General features: G+C 48.1%; 2 protein-coding genes across 2 annotated transcripts in view; one reads left to right on the top strand and one right to left on the bottom strand.

The window, feature by feature from the left end:
- ZSWIM7 (zinc finger SWIM-type containing 7) overlaps positions 1 to 18,605 on the bottom strand; it is a 67,143-nt gene that overhangs the window by 34,052 nt on the left and 14,486 nt on the right. The window lies entirely within an intron of this gene.
- Positions 1,257 to 17,824, top strand: ADORA2B (adenosine A2b receptor). Its single transcript, XM_061605246.1, has 2 exons — positions 1,257 to 2,379; positions 16,384 to 17,824. The coding sequence occupies exons 1-2, from the start codon at positions 2,045 to 2,047 to the stop codon at positions 17,015 to 17,017; spliced, it is 969 nt and encodes a 322-aa protein (XP_061461230.1). The 5' UTR covers positions 1,257 to 2,044; the 3' UTR covers positions 17,018 to 17,824.

The following is an 18,605-nucleotide window of genomic DNA, read 5'->3' as shown; positions in this document are numbered from 1 at the left end:
ATCCACCAGCAATCTACTCCCACACTCCCTCTTAAGACGGTGACTAAAGGCCAACTTTGTGGTTCAGCCTCAAGCCAACTTTTTCCAGTATTCAAGCCAGCTCCACTCCACTCCATCTTGCTTCCCATCCTGCCTGACAAAGAGCTCTGGAGCATCTGCAAACTTGCTTGCTCTTTTGTGGCTTGGACGTTTGCATGATTGACATGAGGGCCTAAGAACTAATGAGCCCCCTTTGAATGCAGTTGGACTTACTTCTGAGTAGACTGAGGGGGGTTAGGATTGCAGCACAATACTGCTTTCTCATGAAAAACAAAATTCAACCCAACACACAGTTATAACCTAATATAATTACGGACAGCAGTGCATGTCAGACAAATGCTGTCTCTTGTTCTCTTTTTGGTGCCTATTGAAGACCTTGCTTTAAACGAGGACTAAATAAATTGTTGTTACGTGCCTTCAAGTCGACTACGACTTATGGCGACCCTATGAATCGGCAACCTCCAGTAGCATCTGTGGTGAACCACCCAGTTCAGATCTTGTAAGTTCAGGTCTGTGGTTTCCTTCATGGAGTCAATCCATCTCTTGTTTGGCCGTCCTCTTTTTCTACTCCCTTCTGTTTTCCCCAGCATTACTGTCTTTTCTAGTGAATCAGGTCTTCTCATCATGTGTCCAAAGTAGGATAACCTCAGTTTCGTCATTTTAGCTTCTAGTGACAGTTCTGGTTTAATTTGTTCTAACATCCAATTGTTTGTCTTTTTCACAGTCCATGGATACCATGATACATAAATGCATGGAAGCTCTTAGCCACGGTGGCTATGCTTTCCTTCCATCGCCGGAGACAGTTTGCAGGCTTCCCTGGTCGACCACTGCGAGAGCACCATGCTGGACTCGATGTGCCCCTTTGGCCTGACCCGGCAGGCTCTTCTCATGGACTTAGGACTAACCACGATTCCCAGTGCGTTGCGCAAGCGTTGAGCGCGTCTCTGAGGACATGCAGAGCGCATCCCTCCCTACCCCTCAGCTTCCAGCTCCGCCACGCTGGAGGACACACTTTTGAAATGGTTTAGAGAAGCACGACCGGGAGCCTCTGACTCATACAGCCGCGTTAGGCTCGCAGCAGAAACATTGTCAGGGTGCCTCGCTCGCAGCCTTACGGTAAAAGCATGGGGAGGGCGGAGCCGAAGAGCGCGCCTCGGCGAATCGGAGGCCTGGCTCCGCCGAGGCCCCGCCACGCTCTCTCCCCACGTGCAGAAATAGACGCGCAAGCCGCTCCTCCGGGAGAAGGGCGCCGCGCCTCCTGGCCGGAGAGTTTGCAGGACCAGCCGGCGCCCATCCGGGGAGAGGACGGAAAAGAAGGACGTGGTTTTTTGTTTAATTCTAAGGACAGAAAAAGGGGGCTCTGCAGTGGCTTGTTTTGCGGGGGACAGGAAGCCTGGCAGCCTCGAACTCCTAACTCAACGTTGGACTCGCCTGTTGCGCACCCGCCACATCAGTTTGCTGCTTGGACCCTGGGATGCCTCCAGGAGGTATCCTTTCCTTGCCCTCCTCGCTTGGGCTGTGCCCATTTCCTAGACTTCAGCACTGAGACCGCCACCCCGTGCCTCCATCGGTGCCCTCCGCTGGGCTCAGCTGGCGCTTGGCTCACCCGGTGGCACTTAGTGGAAGAAGGGGCCGGTGCCTGGTGCCTTTTTGCTTCTTCTTTTCCTGGTGCTTGGCTCTGGCAGCAAAGCAACCGCAGGCCTTGTGCCCCCATAAAAAGATTACCAAATTTATTGTGGTGGAAGCTTTCGTAGTCCGTGGTCCACTGATAATGGCTGCAGATGTGTCCCAGCAGGCATGGCAGTGTGGTGGCAGGGTTGGCTAAACTTTGTTTTTTCCATCGGCACGCCTCCCCTGTGTCTGCTGGTAAGGGGAGGTGGTCCTTGTTCCCTACCAGACTTCTCGACTGCTGCTTTTGGGGGGGGGGCTTGTCGCTGACTGCACCATGGCCTTGCCCGGTGTCGATAGGTCCCCCTCCTTCAAATAACCACGTCCTCATCCCACCATGACCCTCCAAAGCATGGATATGGTGTACATCGCAGTGGAGCTGGTGATCGCCGTGTTGTCCATCTTGGGAAATATCTTGGTGTGTTGGGCAGTGGCCATCAACAGCACCTTGAAGAACGCCACCAACTATTTCTTGGTCTCCTTGGCAGTGGCCGACATCGCTGTGGGACTGCTGGCCATCCCCTTCGCCATCACCATCAGCGTTGGCTTGAGGATCAACTTCCACTCCTGCCTCTTCCTGGCTTGCTTTGTCCTGGTCCTCACCCAGAGCTCCATCTTCAGTTTGCTGGCGGTGGCAGTTGACCGGTACATGGCAATCAAGATCCCGCTTAGGTATGGCCGTGCTGGGGGGGGGGGGTACGGGAGGAAAGAAGGCATTTTCCTCAACCAGATCTAGGAACCTGAGCTAGGTTTGTGTGTTGGCTGATTTGCCTTCTGTTGTGTGGCTTGGCTTGCTCACTCGAGCGATGCGTCTCTGGATGAGGGCTGTAGCTCAGACGCAGAGCAGCTGTCTGGCATGCAGAAGGTTCCAGGCTCAATCCCTGGCAGCATCTCTAAGTAGGTCTCAGAAAGACTTTGTCTGAAACTCTGGAGAGCTGCTGCTGGTCAAGGTAGACAATACTGATCTAGATAGACTCAGTATAAGGAAGCTTCCTGTGTTCCTGTTTAAACCAGTTCAGAACCATGAGGACTAGAGTCTTGCTTTATTTTTAGGGGAAGGGCTGTTGCTCAGTGGCAGAGCCCCTGCTTTGCAAGTTGGAGGTCCCAGGTTCAATCCCCAGTGCCATTTCCAGGTGGGGCTGAGGAAGGCCTCCTGAAACCTTGGAGACCTCTCAGTGTGAATAATTCTGAGTTAGATGGGCCAACAGTCTGACTCAGTCATAAAGCAACTTCCTGTGTCCTGTTTCTGCAAGTAAATTGTGGCATGGACGTGGGTCCTGTCTTACAGAAGAAGGTCTGAACTGATGCCTCCTCATCCTCTTCCCCTTCTAACATTGTAAGCAACTTCTGTTTCCTTGCTTTACAGCGAGGGGTGGGTTAGGTTGCATGTCCTTGTTTTCGTTTTTGAACTAGCATTCTCCAAGGATTAAACGCCGGCCTTGGGGATCTGGGTTAAAATTCCACCTCTGTGTCCGAGTCGGTGGGTTAAAGATTCCGGCGTTTGTGAGTCATGCCCCTTCAACAGCAAACCACATGCAGTTGATTAGGATCAGCTTTGCAATCCTCTTCAAATGCTCAGAGATACGTACAGTGGCAAAGCTTGCGCTGCTGAACCACGTGGTGTCTACTGAAACGGTTGGGGTGCCTTGGTCACAGCAACCTGGCTTTTTAACATCAGTCCTCCCCTCTGTTAAACGGACGCAGCAAATGAGTTAAACTCGCAGGGTTATTACTGAGGGCAGACACGGTTGAGGCTGAACAGCAGAAGAGCCCGGCTGCTGGATCAGGCCGAAGGGGGCCCATCTAGTCCAGCATCCTGTGCTCACAGTGGCCAACCAGGTGCCCCAAAGGGACGACCTGAGTACAAGAGCAACACTCCCCACTGAATGATTCCTAGTAACTGGTATACAGAAGCCTACCATCTCGGACAGTGGAGGTAGATTTGGGGGCCCTGATTTAAAAAAAAAATGAACAGAAAAAGATTATTTATAAAGGGCTTCATACACTTTTATAGCGGAAAATGTTTGAAGGTACTTGCACGTGAGAAAATCGCCTCTGAGAGCGAGGTGCCCATCCTCTGTGCTTAAACATGGTAGTCTGCGGTGGTCTAATGGCCGTTGACTAATTCGTTAATGACAGGTCTGTCAGCCACAGTAATGATCCTCCGATTGAGCCTCTATACCCCATTGCAATCTACCTTGGATTACTGGCTCAGCTATAGACTCTTTAGGTGTTCCTGGGTGAGCTTCTGTCCTCTCCTATGCCCATCATATGTATATGTGTGTGTGCGTGTGTGTAAATAACACTGGCCTACCTTATGGGGTTATTGCGAAGCACTACTGAGATAATGTGAAGGGCTCTGAAGTCTTGAAGAGCAACAGTGGCCCTAGTGGCTTTCCCCCAAAACTGTATCTGGGGGTGGGAGTTCTGCCCTGTGAAGCCTAGCGGGCATGGCAAAAACATGCCCCGGATCCATTGCAGAAAGGGTCCCTCTGCAGAGCTTGGAAAAGTTACTTTTTTAAACTCCAACTCCCATCAGTCCCAGCCAGCATGGCCAGTGGATTGGGCTGATGGGAGTTGTAGTTCAAAAAAGTAACTTTTCCAAGCTCAGCCTCTGGAACTTAGCCAACGCTTTGGGATGTGAAAAGTTGATGTCTCCATTGGAGGACAGCTCGCTTGAAGCCTTGTGCAGAGTCTTCACTGTGTGGCTTTGAGCTGTGCCATATGGTGAGGGAGGGCAGAGACCAGGGCCAACCCCTTCGGAGGAGACCTTTGCGCTGTTTGCAGCCAAAACCTCCATGTGAGCATATCCTGGTAGCAAATCCCCTTTAAATGTGAATTCCTCCCCCCCCCATCCCTGGGTAAGGCTATCAATGGCTACTAGTCCTGGCTCTGTAGATCCTCCAGGGTCTGATGCCATCTGTCCCTGAACTGCTGATAGCTGGGGAACAGCAGTGGGAGGGCTAATTATTGCCCTTGGCCACCGTGGAAAATGGGACTGCACAAACCTTTCGTCTGATCCATTGGGTTTATCGGATTTATTTATACATCGCTTATAATTAAAGACAACTCTAAGTGCTTTACAGTTTCCACCGTGCCATTTCTGTACATGATGCTTTGCCGTGTGACATAAAGTCTCTGCTCCCGTTTGCCTTACAATCAAAATATCAGCTGTGGGCTCTGGCGTTGCAAGCCCACGCACCTGCTGTGCCCTCTGTGTCCGGTTGCCCCATGTGACTGGAGGAGGGCCATAGCTCAGTCACAGAGTGTCCGCTCTGCATGCAGAAGATCCCAGGTAGGGCTGGGAATGTACCCATTCTGGAATCCTGGAGAGCTGCTGCCAGTCAGTGTAGACAGTACTGAGCTGGATGGACCAATGGTTTGACTCAACATAAGGCAGCTTCCTAGATTCCTACTATGCTTCTCTGTCTCTCTCTGCCAGGAACATATTTCAGCTCAAGGGCCACATTATCTTCTGGGCCACCTTCTGGGGGCCAAACGCCAGTGGTGGGCAAGGCCAGAGGCAAAACCAGGCGGAGCAATGAGTAAACGTTGCCTTCGTACAGCAGGTTGGTTTCTACACAGACTTGCATCCCCCTCTCTATTAATTAATTAATTTATTTTTATTTATTATTTGATTCATATCCCACTCTTCCTCCCAGCAGGAGCCCAGGGCGGCTATCCTCCATAGAGGATGATCAGAGTTCGAGGACATGTTCTAGCCAAGCCAAAAAAGAGAGAAACAAACCCCAAATAAGGTGTGAAGCGGGGCCAGTGAGGGGTGTGTCCTCGGGAGAGTCCCAAGGGCCAGATAGGAAGGCCTTGAGGACCACATTTGGCCTGTGAACCTGAGGCTGCCCACCCCTGCTCTGTGGAGATGTCTATCATCCGCTGCTAATTTATCCCATGTGCTTTTCATGTTTGAATCTCCTTCTCTGCTGCAACAGCACCCAAAGCGATAGGCAGGCGTGGTGATGGCTTGACCAGTGAAAGAGTTTATGGGGTTCACATCAAAGCCAAGCCCTGGATAATAAGCCGGGCAGGCCTGTTGGAATCTTCCCTGTTCGGGTCTATACGTACGCGGCTGAATGAAGAAGTGCTCTGAACAGCCACGCAACAGGCAGAAATTCAAAGAGCAAGCACGGGCACTTTACTGGTTGCCTTTCTACCCGTTCGGCAGCTGCAGGAGCATCTGTCCAGCTAGAGGAGGGGGAAACTCACAGGCAGCTGTAGACAGGAGAAGGTCTAGTTGCTTTTGGCTAACAGGGCATTGTATAATCACATATTTTTGAAAGAGGAAAGTGATGCATTGCTGGCTCCGAGCGTGTGGTTTGCTGGGGATAAGAGATAAGCTCATCAAAGCCACTGAGGGTTGAAGTTGGAGTTTGGGGAAATTTATGCAGAATCATGTCTTCTCCTCCAAGGCTGGTTGATTTGGTTGTCCCAGGAGAAAATTAGGATGCAATTTCCGGCCTAGCTGTCCCAAGGAGCGACACAAACGCATCAATTCTGCAATTTTTCTGCCACGAATTTGCACAGGAATAGATGTTTTAAAGTGTTCCCTGTATTTTTACTGATGCTGTCTCTCGAACAACAGTGTAATATTTTAAAATATATTTAAATACCTATGTCTTGCTATTTATGGGAGCGGTCAACAATTCCTTTTTTTTTTTACAAAAAAAGTTTTAAAAAATAAAGTGCAGTGTAACGTGATCCTAAGGCTGCAATCCAATATATGTGTATTCAAAAGTAAGCTTCATTGGGTTCAATGGGACTTACTCCCAGGTAAGTGTGTACTGGATTGCAGCCTAAGTCATTTTCAGAGTACACCCACTGAAGTTAACAAAAGTGACTAACTTAGGGTCATTAATTTCAGTGGGTCTACTCAGAGGAGGACTTTGTTGAGCATATCCCAATGGACTTAAGGTTAGGAGACCCATGGAAAGCAACATCATGCTTTTTTGGTATGAAGTAAGACTGGGAAAGACCCTTGCGTGAAATTGCACAGCTGCTGCCAGTCAGTGTCGATAATATCAAGCTCAATGGACCAGCGGTCTAACTTGATACTGGAAGGCATCTCCGTACATTCCTATGGAGGGTGGGAATAGAACATGGGACTTTCTGTGACGGCACCAAGACAGCAGAAATATCCTGCTAAGAGGTATTCACCCGGTTTCATCACAGTTCGCCTTTTGGCGAGTAGCTAAAGCGGTTCATTTTTTTAGTGGGCTTATTTTTGGGGGTGTGATGTTCCCCCCCCCTCAACAGTAGCTCTGTCATACTGTGGAGGGTTTGTTGTTTAAAAATTAGGTATCCTTTTAAATGTTTGGACTTTGTTAGCAGCCTCGAGTTTTGCTTTTTGAAACCAATGTTGAATATGAAGAATAAAAACAAGCGTCGCTCGACAGAAGATTAGTCTGCCTGCTACAGGCTACATCCGTTGCAATCTGATTTGATGCTGAGGTTTCACCGCAGCTTGTATACGAGATGGACTGTAGGAAAACCTGGCTGGATTTGACAAAGCGAGTCCTAGCTAGATCACAGGGCGAGAGTATGAAGGCCGCACCCCTCTCCCATTCTTTGTTCCCAGTATCTACCATTAAGAGGTAGAGTGCCCTGAAGATGGAGGTTCTATTCAAGATCTCCCATCGGCCCCAACCAGCATGGCCTACAACTAGGGGTGATGGGAGTTGTAGTCCAGCAACATTCAGAGGGCTGCAAGTTTCCCATCCTAGCAATATAGAATTTCCTTCCCAAAGCATGTGTCTAATCTTTTTTAAAACAACAAATACCTTTCTAAGCTACTGACTGTGGCATCTTGTGGCAGTGAGTTCCCCAGGCCTCAAATTTTGCATCAAATATGCATATGCCAATTTATTAGGCATAGATGCAGATTTTCCCTGACTTTTTGAGAGAAAGCAGCCTTGCGAGCAAAGTAATTTTTTAAAAAACAGAAGCTTAAAACGAGGATGGGGACCTGTGGTGCACCGCAGATGATGCTGGACTCCCAACAGCCAGCTTGGGCATTTCAGGGATGATCGGAGTTGTAGTCCAGCAACAACTGGAGGGCCACAGAGTATCTGGTTTTCCTCTTTAAAGGAGAGGTATATAGGAAGCTGTCTTATCCTGTCAGACCGTTGGTCCATCTAGCTCAAGACTGTCTACTCTGACTGGCAGCGACTCTCCAGGCTTTCAGGCAGGGGGACATTCCCAGCCCGACCTGGAGACTCCAGAGATTGAACCTGGCACCTTCTGCATGCAGAGCAGATGCTTGACCCACTGAGCTCCGCGACAACTCTTCCAGCTGTGGGACTCCCTCCCCACCGAGCTGCATCGGGCAACCTCACTGAGACACACCTCTTTACCCTGGCCTTTGACACCTGAGAGATATTCTTAGGACCCTCCTAATTTTTTTTTGAGACATTGTGATTTTAGGTTGTTTTTAATTAAGTGTTTTAAAACTGATGTCACCCGCCCCGGGACCTTTGGGTGAAGGGTGGGCAATACATTTTAATAATAATAATAGTTATAATAGTATTAGTTGTAGTAAAAATAATAATTATTATTATTATTGCAGGAGATGTGGGCAAAGGACCAGGGGGCTCACTCAAGACAGCCTCCGGGGACCGGTGGCTGTATGCAGCCAGGATGTGACTGTGTCTTGAAAATGCTAGCCTCCTTAAAAAAATTTACAACAGCCTGCAAAAACAAAACCACAACCCCCTTTTCATTTTTTCCTCTCTTTAGATTTCAGACAATAAACTTAATTGCTCTGACAGGCAGCAGCCATCCAGGGTCTCAGGCAGAGGGTCTTCTCCCATTGCTTGCCACCCCTCTCTAAACTGGAGACGCCAGGGTTTGAACCAGGGGCCTTCCTCCTGCAAAGCAGGGCTCCTCTGGCACTCAGCACCACCACCACCACAACAGGCGACACATCAAGTCAATTGCAACCCACCAGCTATGGATCGTGGGCGGCTAGGTTTATTTTTTTTTAATATGTATGCTGGTTTTACAATACTGCCAGGCCTCACAACAGAAGAAGACTAGCCACGTGGTGGGTCAGTGTTTCCTACAATTATGGATCGGCCTTGTTTCCTACAGTTACAAATTTGCAGAGTTGCCTCCAGTTTATGGGATGAGGAGCAGCTTTGCAGCTGTCCCTCATTCGCCGCACCCATTAATACGTATGTGACAGCCATGGCGGTAGTAAATAGTCCTTGGTAATTATATTTCTTTATTTAAATACATATTTTCTAAATATTTTGTTATTTTTGCAAATATAACAGAGAACAGGGAGTAACCTTGGCAGCTGACATTAACCACAACAAAAATATTCAATACGCGCTGCTAGGCACTGTATGATTTTAATTGTATTTTTGTTGCTTTGGCTATTTCTTACACTTTGCCTTTTATTTTATTAGTTTGAATTCCATAGAATTCTGATGTATACAATGTATAAGAAGGGATCCAAACGAGTTTGCTGGTTTTAAGCTATGTGCTCAAATGCAGAAAGGAAAGTGAGATCTTCAGAGCACTGAGTAGCAGGCGTTGGGTGTTTATCCTTCCAGCCTTGTAACATCTTTGCAACCGTTAAGTGGATAAAGAGCATTACTTGATGCTCTTTTTCACACCACCACTGCAAAGGGAGAGTCTTTCTTGATTGTGGTCACGCCTGACATTGCAGATTGTTGGGGGCGGGAAAGGGCGTGTGTGGTTTCGTTTTAATGGCTCGGTGGGTCATTTAAATCAGCCGTGGGGTGCCTGTGGCCCACAGACCTCTAAGTAGGCCTGCGGGCCAGAGATTTCCCACCATTGGTTTAAAACATTTCCAAAGCAGCTTTCAACTCCAAATTTCCAGGGTGGTTTGTGATAACTAATAGCAAAGCCACAAGAAGTGCGGTTTCCCCATCATCGGGGATATTTTCAGCCAATGTTTCATACAGGTTGATAGTCACTGCTATTTAGTGGGGGCAGATGGGAAACCCCACAAGCAAATGGTTTTTCAAGTTCACGTAAGAATTTTTCCAGATTTGATGAGTGAGCTGTAACGCCATTCTCCCAACAACAGCTGATTTTTGGACAGTGCGCGTGTGTGAACCTTTTCCTGATTATTGGGCAGAGCAGAGGTGTTTAGAATTAAGAAAAACATACAAGTGTAAATATCTTTAACTCCCCCGTGTAGTTTTCAAATCCTAGGTTTGTGACCATGAGGGCTAGAAAGGTTTTTTTTAAAGACTTTTTTTAAAAAATCAAAAACAGAAGGTTGAAAAGCCAATCATAGCACACCTCAGCTTGTGTGTGTTTAGAAGATCACCATTTTAAAATGGTTTTGATGGTGATGGTTTGCATGTTTTCAGTTTTGTGCATCTGCGGCCACAACAGTAAAAGTAAAAAATCTGATCAGGACGCTGGGTTCCACAGTAAATCCTACAAATGTGAAGGATCTGAATGCCCTCGTGTAACCCTGAAGCACTTGAGATGCCCTCCCTTTCTCCCCCTTGCCGCCCCAAACATATTCTGAAAGTCGAGCTGCCGTTGGGGTTGTGAGCAGCAGAACTAGTTCAATGAGATGTTTTTGGTTAGGGAGGGGCGGAAGGTGGCAATTTCAGGGGTGGGGTGACGGGTATGCAGTTCTTGTCCCAGATTTGGAAAAAGGTCTCATTCTAGTGAACATTTTGGATTGCTGTTGGCCTCGGGATGATGACAAGGTTGCTGGCACAAACCTCTAATCCAGGGGTAGCCAATGTGGCACCCTCCAAACGTTGCAGAGTTCTGTCTCCCAGTGGCCCTGGCAACCAACATGGCCAGTGGTCAGGGATGATGATGGCAGTGGCAGCCCAGTGACATCAGGAGGGCACCATGCTGACAACCCTTGTTCTGATCTTTCAGCCTCCATGTTTCTGTCTGTAATGTGGGGGGACTGCCTTCAAGTGGATCCCGACTTTTGGCAACCCTATGAATAGGATGTTCATGGTAAGCAGTATTCAGAGGGGGTTTATCACTGCCTCCGTCTGAGGCTAGTCCTCCCCAGCTGGCAAGGGCCTGCTCAGCTTGCCACCGCAGCACAAGCCAGCCCCTTCCTTGTCCGCAACTGCCTGCTGGGGGGCAACTGGGCTCCTTCGGACTATGCAACTTGCCCACGGCTGCACAGGTGGCAGGGCACGTCACCCCTGAGCCACTCATTGTGGGGTGATCTTTAGCTGGCCCTTGACCCCCAGGAGACACGAGCAGGATTTGAACTCTGGACTCCCAGCCAGGCTCTCCTCCCCACTGTGCTAGACCAGCTCTTCTGTCTGTAATATGGGGGTAATAATTCTTGCCTTTGCAGGGCAAAACTTGTTGTAATGATTATAGTGATAATGTGAATGTTGATCTCAAAGGAAGGATTATTCTCTGCGTGTGGACAGTTACTGAGGCAGCTCATATATTTTGAACCCTCTGAAGTGCTTCATATAAGGCTTCATAGCCTATGGCTTTGTAAAGGAAATGTTGATTATTTGCTAGCTTCTTCTATGGAGCTATTTTTCAAGGCTATACTCTGTAGAATGGCTAAGGTGTTTCCTCTTCCTGCTTAGGAAGGAGGACACAAGTGCCCCAACGACAGTCTCCCTCCAGGACTGTGAATCAGTTGTCTCGTCATCTGTGAAATGGGCACAGTCGTATCGCAACCACCACACTGGTTTTATTATAAAGGCCGAATTCAAGCCTGTAACATGAAAACACACCCGGCTTTGAACATGAATTATTGAGTGGCGAATGCTCTGAGCGGATAAACAAAGTTTCCGAGACACTTTTTTGGAACATTAATGGCTGGATCAATAATTAATAAATTAATCGATGAGAAGGTAAACAAGATCAAAGAGCGAAAAGGCCTCTTTTGGCGTATTAATAATTAAGTATTTTTAAAAAATGCATAAATGGGGGGGGGATTTTTATCCCATTTAGGTTTACAACAATAGTGTCTGTGAGGCGTTTGTTCTCATTTTTCCAAAGTGAAGAACGGAGGCTTAACAGAGAGAGAGAGAGAGAGAGAGAGAGAGGGATGGGGTGCCTTGCTTTGAGGTCGTTGAGTGTTCATTGATTGCCAAGCAGGAATTGATCTGTGGTTTTTAACAACCTCTTTCCTTGTGCCAGGCAAAACCTTGACAGGCAGAAGTGCAACTAGGGAAGCCTATCCTTTAACTGCTGCTTCTCCACACAGAGGAAACCATTGCTGACTTCACCTGTTGAATCCTGGGCTGTGGTTTTTAAAGACACAGGAACATAACTTGCGGGGTGGGTGGATGCGCGCGGAAGCCAGCAACCCAGATTTGGCGTTGAAAATGAATGTCTTCCCGTGAGCGAGATGGACTAGTAGCACTGGTCAGTATTTGCTGCCTGCCAATCCCCCCACACACACACACCATAAGATCCCAGGCTCACAAATTTTATAAATTGTTTTAAACCAATGTTAATATTGTATTTGTGAAATTATTCTGTCCTGCCCTGGGACCTCATGCTAAAGGGTGGGTATGAATTCTTAATAATAATAATAATTTTTAAAAACCAACAAATTCATTTCCCTCGGTCCAGTAGCAATTCTGGTATGCCATTTGGACGTTACCAGCCAGGAAAAAAATACGTGCATGTGTTGCTCATTAGAAGCTAGAACTTCCCTAAGACAAAAAAAAAACCCTCCACTGTGGCAAATGTGTTGGGGTAAGAGATTATCCATTGGTTCAGTCCAGTTTGGATTTGTGCTGGACACAGAAAAAAATGAGGATGTTCCTCTGCTTCTCTCCCTGCTGCACGTCTTCAACCACGGTGGTTAAAAAATACTCTGGTTTAAAGCACCCTCAGGATTTAGCAAATTAGCAGGCCTTCCCGGCTGGGTCAGCAGCTGTATAGCCCTCTTTCCTTTCCCAGCCCAACCCAGGTCAGGGAACTTATGCGCAGTGACCCATCGAGTGATCCCACTAAGCCGATCTTGAACCACCCAAGCCACAAACAGGTGACCGTGGCCAGTTGGATCTTCAAAAAGTAAGAGCATATTCTTGCTCTCTGCGAGTTCTGTGCTGATGGGTGGGTGAAACGGTCATAGCAGGAAGCCTGGTTTCTGTCACTGAGAATTACTTGCCAGAGTTTAAATATATTACCTTTGGTGGGGAGCATTTTGAGTTTACTCAGTTTTATTGACACAAAGTGGTATTACAGCATAAGCAAAAGTGGCTGGTCTCTGCTTCCAAGGAGCTTACACGGCTATGGAGATTGTCTCTTTCCTGTACTTTGAGGTTGCCTTCACCACCCTCCACTTGGGATAAGCCCAAGAAAACTCAGACACGTATCTGAATATCTGTCTTGTGTGAGCCTTCTTCCTATCTTAAATTCCCACTGAAAGCCTTGAGCTGTGGTGAATTCTAAATCTGTTTTGTTTCCAAATTCTAAGCCGGGACTGTTTTCTCTGTGTCTGGATGGCAGCTGAGGTTCAGCAACGCAGACTTTAAACCTGTGCTAAGGTCATGCAAAGCTTGCTGTGGCAGTTTGGGTTCTGGAAGGCTTACTACAGGCCAAGCTTGCTGGATCGGACCGAAATGCTTTGCATTGGCGGCACAGGTTATTTCCAAGTAAATAAGTGTGTGTTGTTTTGATTGCAAGGTAGGAGAGGAAGAAGCGAACGGTCTTTTAAATATTTCCACCACCCCTTCCCTCCTCCACTCCTCCTCCCTAAGCAACTTGACATCTCTCCTTAACTGAAGCATGACATTCCGGCTATGTGGTGACATCTCGTTTCCATGGGAGTCCTAGGGCACACCGGAAGAACGTCGATGCCCATTCATATCCTTGAATGCAGGAAGCAAAGTAGAAGCTCAAATAAGGTAGCAAAGAATGGCCGCCTTTGTGGCGGTTGTGTACACTTCCTGCTCTGTGTGAGAAGGGGAGGAAGAGCCAAGGTTGCCCGTGTTCTCTTAAAAGGGCTGTTCCATCCCCACCTTCGTGGCATCCTCCCCTGTGGCCACACGCCTCCAACACCAATTCAAACCTCTTTCCTAACCTGTTTGGCTTCCTGCAAGTGAAGCCTGAAACAAAAAGTTGCTGTGCTGAGTGCGCAGCCGGCCATGCCCATTGCCACAATGCTCCATTCCGTTTTTGGCGTTTCCCCCCCCCAACACAGACCATCAGCATCCTGTGCCTACTGAGCATGCTGAGTCCTCATTGGGCCATTTTTGGAGTTCTCCTTTGGTGTTTTCCACCCCTAAAACTTTTATTGCACTTTGGGAAACTCAGGGCTCCCCCAAGTCTGCCGCTACGCCCCCCTTGAGTGTAACCCCATTTCAGCTACACTGGAAAAGGACAGACTGCTATATCACGGAACATAGGAAGCTGTCATACCAAAACAGATTGGTCCATTTCGCTCAGTATTGCCTACACGGACTGGCAGTCACTCTCCAGGGTTTCTGACGGAGATGCCGTTGGGGACTGAACCTAGGGCCTTCTGCATGCAAAGCAGATACGCTTCCACTGAGCTATGGTCCTTCCCTTAAGACAGCCTTTCCCAACCTTTGGGTCCCCAGATATTGTTGGGACTACAACTCCCATCAGCCCCTGCAGCCGGCATGGTCAGTGGTCAGGAACGATGGGAACTGGAGTCCAGCAACATCGGGGGACAGGAAGGTTGAGAAAGGCTGCATTAGGACATAGGAACGCACCTAATAATGAATCAGGTAGTGAGGTGTCTCGTCTAGCTTGATAGCGTCTACACTGACTGGCAGCGACTCCCCAGGTTTCAGAGAGGGGGTCATCCCCAGTCCAGACTTGGGGCCCTCTGCATGCGAAGCAGAGGCTCTCCCACTGAGCTACAGCCTGACCCCTCATTTTGGAACTCTGGAAATTATAGTTCTGAGGCAGGGGATGATCCCAGCTGAGTATTTCTTCACACTCCCCTCTCAAACTTATGGGGGCAGTTTGGGTGGGTGACTGCAACAGCAACGAAACCGCTTTACATCTGTAAATGGAGATGCCCCAGCAGCAAGTGTGCATAGCCAAGCAGAGAACAGGACCTTTGTCACGGGACTGCTGCCTGATCGATCAAACACAATGGTCTGGACAGATCCAGGTTCACATCCCCACCACCCGGCCATGAAACGTCACTGGGTGACCTTCGACCAGTTGCCTAACCTACCTCGCAGGGTTGTTGGGAGGCTAGAGGAGGTGGCGGTGGTGAAGAATGATATAGGCTGCCCTGAGTTCCTTGGAGGTCAAGGTGGGCATGCATGGAATTAATAACAACAATGAATCATTAGCAGGTAGCAGCTGAACCGTCATCGAGCTGCTAACCCATCACGTTCATTGATGTGGGAATCTCTGGAATTTTTGTTGTGGTTGGTTGTTTGGAGGGGAAATCCAGCTTTGGTTCTATTGAGTGACCCCCACCTCCTCCGAGTTCATTCCCACTCCCTGCTGTTCCTCACATCCCCCCATTGTTCTCATCTCCCATCCAAGAGCGTTGCAAGGCTTCTATCTGCTTTCCCACAGGGAGCAGAGCAGAGATGAAGAAGCAGAGGAAAAGTCCAGAGCTTGACCTTGGCTTTGACTGAGATCTCTCTCTCCCCACCACCTCCCCTGCAGTGGCTGCCCAGAACAGAATGAACTGTGCTAATGTGCACTTGTGGTTGGGACTGCTTGGGACTAGAAGACTGACAGAAGAATCTGAGGCTATCAATGGCTACTAACCACAATGGTCATGTTTTCCCTCCATTGTCGGATACGGTATTCCTCTGAATACTGGTTGCTGGGAATCACAAGTAGGGAGAGTTGCTGTTGCACTCAGCTCCTGCTTGAGGGCTTCCCACTGGGGCATCTGGTTGGCCACTGGGAGGACAGGATACAGGACTAGATGGGCCCCCGTTGGCTTGATCCAGCAGGGCCCTTCTTAATCTCCAGGCTGAAGGGAGCTTAGCAGTGTGGAGACACTGGGAAGTTACAGGGGATTGAAAACTGAGCAGTAGAGGATCTGTGGACAACCAATCAGGGATCACCTTGTCATTCTTCTGAGCTTCCTGACTGTCCATTCAGAAACAGGATACTGAACTACTTGGAATTTTGGTTCCATGTGCTTTGGAAAGGTGGACCCTGACCTGTTCATCTGATTCCCCCCCCCCCCTGTAATGGCACCTCTGGCTTGGCCCAGCAAACTATGAATGAATATCTAGGGAAGGAACCTTACAGCTAACTGCAATTGGGAAATTCTTGTATTATTGGATGGGGATCTCTATGTTCCATTAAAGCTACATGGAACTGGGCTGATGGTTGTACTCCTATGTTAGTTCTGGATTTGTTTACTTCCAAGCTTCTTAATCATGATAACCTTTCCACAGCATGCATTGGTTGTCAGGAATACAAATAGGTGTGAGCTGAGGTTGAGGACCGGAGTCGTGGCTGCCAATTACACAAAGTTTCCAATGAAAATATGTCAAAAGTAGTAATACGCAGATCCAAGAGGGAAGAAGAGGGGGTGTGTGGTGTGTCTATCACATTTCCCTCCCCTTTTAACATTTCTGATGGTAAGCGTCCCACTCATGTGGGTGAACATAATAAAAGGTTATTGAAGGTCTTAAACCTGTACGGCATAGATAACTGTTAATTCATAAAGCCCTCTCTTGATACATTTGTGTGTGTATATATATATATTGCTTGCAGATACAACAGCCTAGTGACAGGAAAACGGGCGCGGGGCCTCATCGCCATCCTCTGGGTCTTCTCCTTCGGCATCGGACTTACTCCGCTGATGGGTTGGAACAACCGGAACTGTACGACACTCGCAAACGGGAGCCACGAGGCATGCTTATTTGAGGAAGTGGTCCCCATGAGTTACATGGTCTACTTCAACTTCTTCGGCTGTGTCCTCCTCCCTCTCCTCATCATGCTGGCCATCTACATCAAGATCTTCATGGTGGCCTGCAAGCAGCTGCGGCAGATGGAGCTCATGGGTAACTCCCGCACGACGCTGCAGAAGGAGATCAACGCCGCCAAGTCACTGGCCATCATCGTGGGCCTCTTTGTGCTGTGCTGGTTGCCCCTTCACGTACTGAACTGCCTTAACCTCTTCCTCTGGGACTTTGCCAGTTACAAGCCCACCTGGGCCATGAACTTGGCCATTATCCTCTCTCACGCCAACTCGGTCATCAACCCCATCATCTACGCCTACCGGATCCAGGACTTCCGGTGTACCTTCCGCAAAATCCTTTGGCGGTATGTCCTATGCAAGGCCGACGACTTCCCCAGACGTCATCTGGCAGTCAGCAACATCAGTACGTCTCCTGCCTGCATTTGAGGCTGCCGCCGCCACCTCCTTCATTTTGAGGGCACAGATAGACTAGGTGACCCTTGTGCACTCCAAGAGGCTGTGATGACAACTGACCCCTATTTAACTGTTTGTATTGCTGCAGTTCAAATCTATAATATATATTCCTGCATTGAGCAGGGAGCTGGACTGGATGACCTCTAAGGTCCCTTGTTTTCAACTCTAAAAAAAATTGACAATTTATTTTTTCTGTTTGTGTGTGTGTGTGTGATTTTTAAAAAATATATAGTTGCCTCTGAGAGGAGGAATGTTACGGCCACAATACAAGTTGTCTGAGGCCCAAACAGATCCAACTTTGGAGGCAGGGGGGTGGAAGGGAAGATGAGATCTGTATTTCCCTCCTGAAAGAAGTGAAACAATCATATTGAATTCTTGCCTCTGGAACAAGGGCAGATTTTCCAACCCTGCTGCTCTATTTGTTTTCCTTTGTGGATGTCTTTATTTTTCACAGTTCAGAAATAACAATAACGGAGGGAAAGGGGTGTGTGAGAAAAAGATAAGGAGCAACATTTTTTAAAAAAAGTTATAATTTGTTGTTTTGCATAAAGATATAATGTCTCCCCCCCCGTTGCCCCCCCTTTTTAATTAAAAAGACACATCATCAGTTGTTTGATGCTGCTGGTATTCTCCAGTGGGAAATCTTTTTAGGTACGCCAGCGATGGCATTTAAATTGTGTGGTTGCTTTGGGGGGAAAATTGTGATGAAAGGGGCAGAGTTAAGGAGAATTTCAGGGCTGGTAACGGAACAACTGGTTTTAACTCAGAAAAAGAGAGAGGCCTGGTGTAAGTAGTTTCTTTTTTAATAAAAAGAGAGCTTCTGAGGGCAAAAATTTATGTTGCAGTTGATGTACTTTGTTTTAATTCTCCTGTCAACTTAAGCTTGGCATTCAGCAAAAATAGAAACAGAGAGAGAGGTGGGAGGCTGTGTAATCAGGAACAGGCAGTTTCAGGTGGTGGGATTTAAGCAGAGAGTACCCAGGCATCTATCATGGATGCTGTAGTCAAAAGAATCCTGCCGGGGGTTGCATTAGATGACCTCAAGGTACCCTTCAGCTGTACGATGCTGTCATTTCTCTAGCCGGGCTGAACCCTCATCAAGAAAAAAGGCTGGCTGCTGAACTCTGTACACATTACTCTGATTTTGCTCAATGACAGGGCGGCCAGTATGCTCAAGCACCCCCCATCTCAAAAGAGCCAAACTTATTTAGCTATTTCTCTTGCTTCTGAGGCTTCAGCTAATGCTGACCCACAGCCTGTCAATTATTTACTATTACTTTACTTATTTAAATGTTGCCGCGCCTTTCCTCTAATGAGTTCAAAGGGGCACCCGCTGTTATGCTTGTGCATTTTATTCTCACAACAAACCTGCAAGGTAGGTTAGGCAGAGAGAGAGAGGGGGAGAGAGAGAGAGAAAGACAGAAAGAGAGAGACTGGTATAAGATTGCTCAGTGAGCTTCATAGGTGAGCGAGGGCTTGAACATGGGTCCTTTCCCTCCTAGTCTGACACTCCTGCAGGGTGGCAAAAAGCAAGTGGCCCCACCCACTTTGGTGCTGTCCC

Source organism: Rhineura floridana, chromosome 21, assembly GCF_030035675.1.
Source record: "Rhineura floridana isolate rRhiFlo1 chromosome 21, rRhiFlo1.hap2, whole genome shotgun sequence".
Classification (NCBI taxonomy): domain Eukaryota; kingdom Metazoa; phylum Chordata; class Lepidosauria; order Squamata; family Rhineuridae; genus Rhineura; species Rhineura floridana.
The sequence above is the reverse complement of the archived record's forward strand: the minus strand, read 5'-3'. Positions and strand labels throughout refer to the sequence as shown.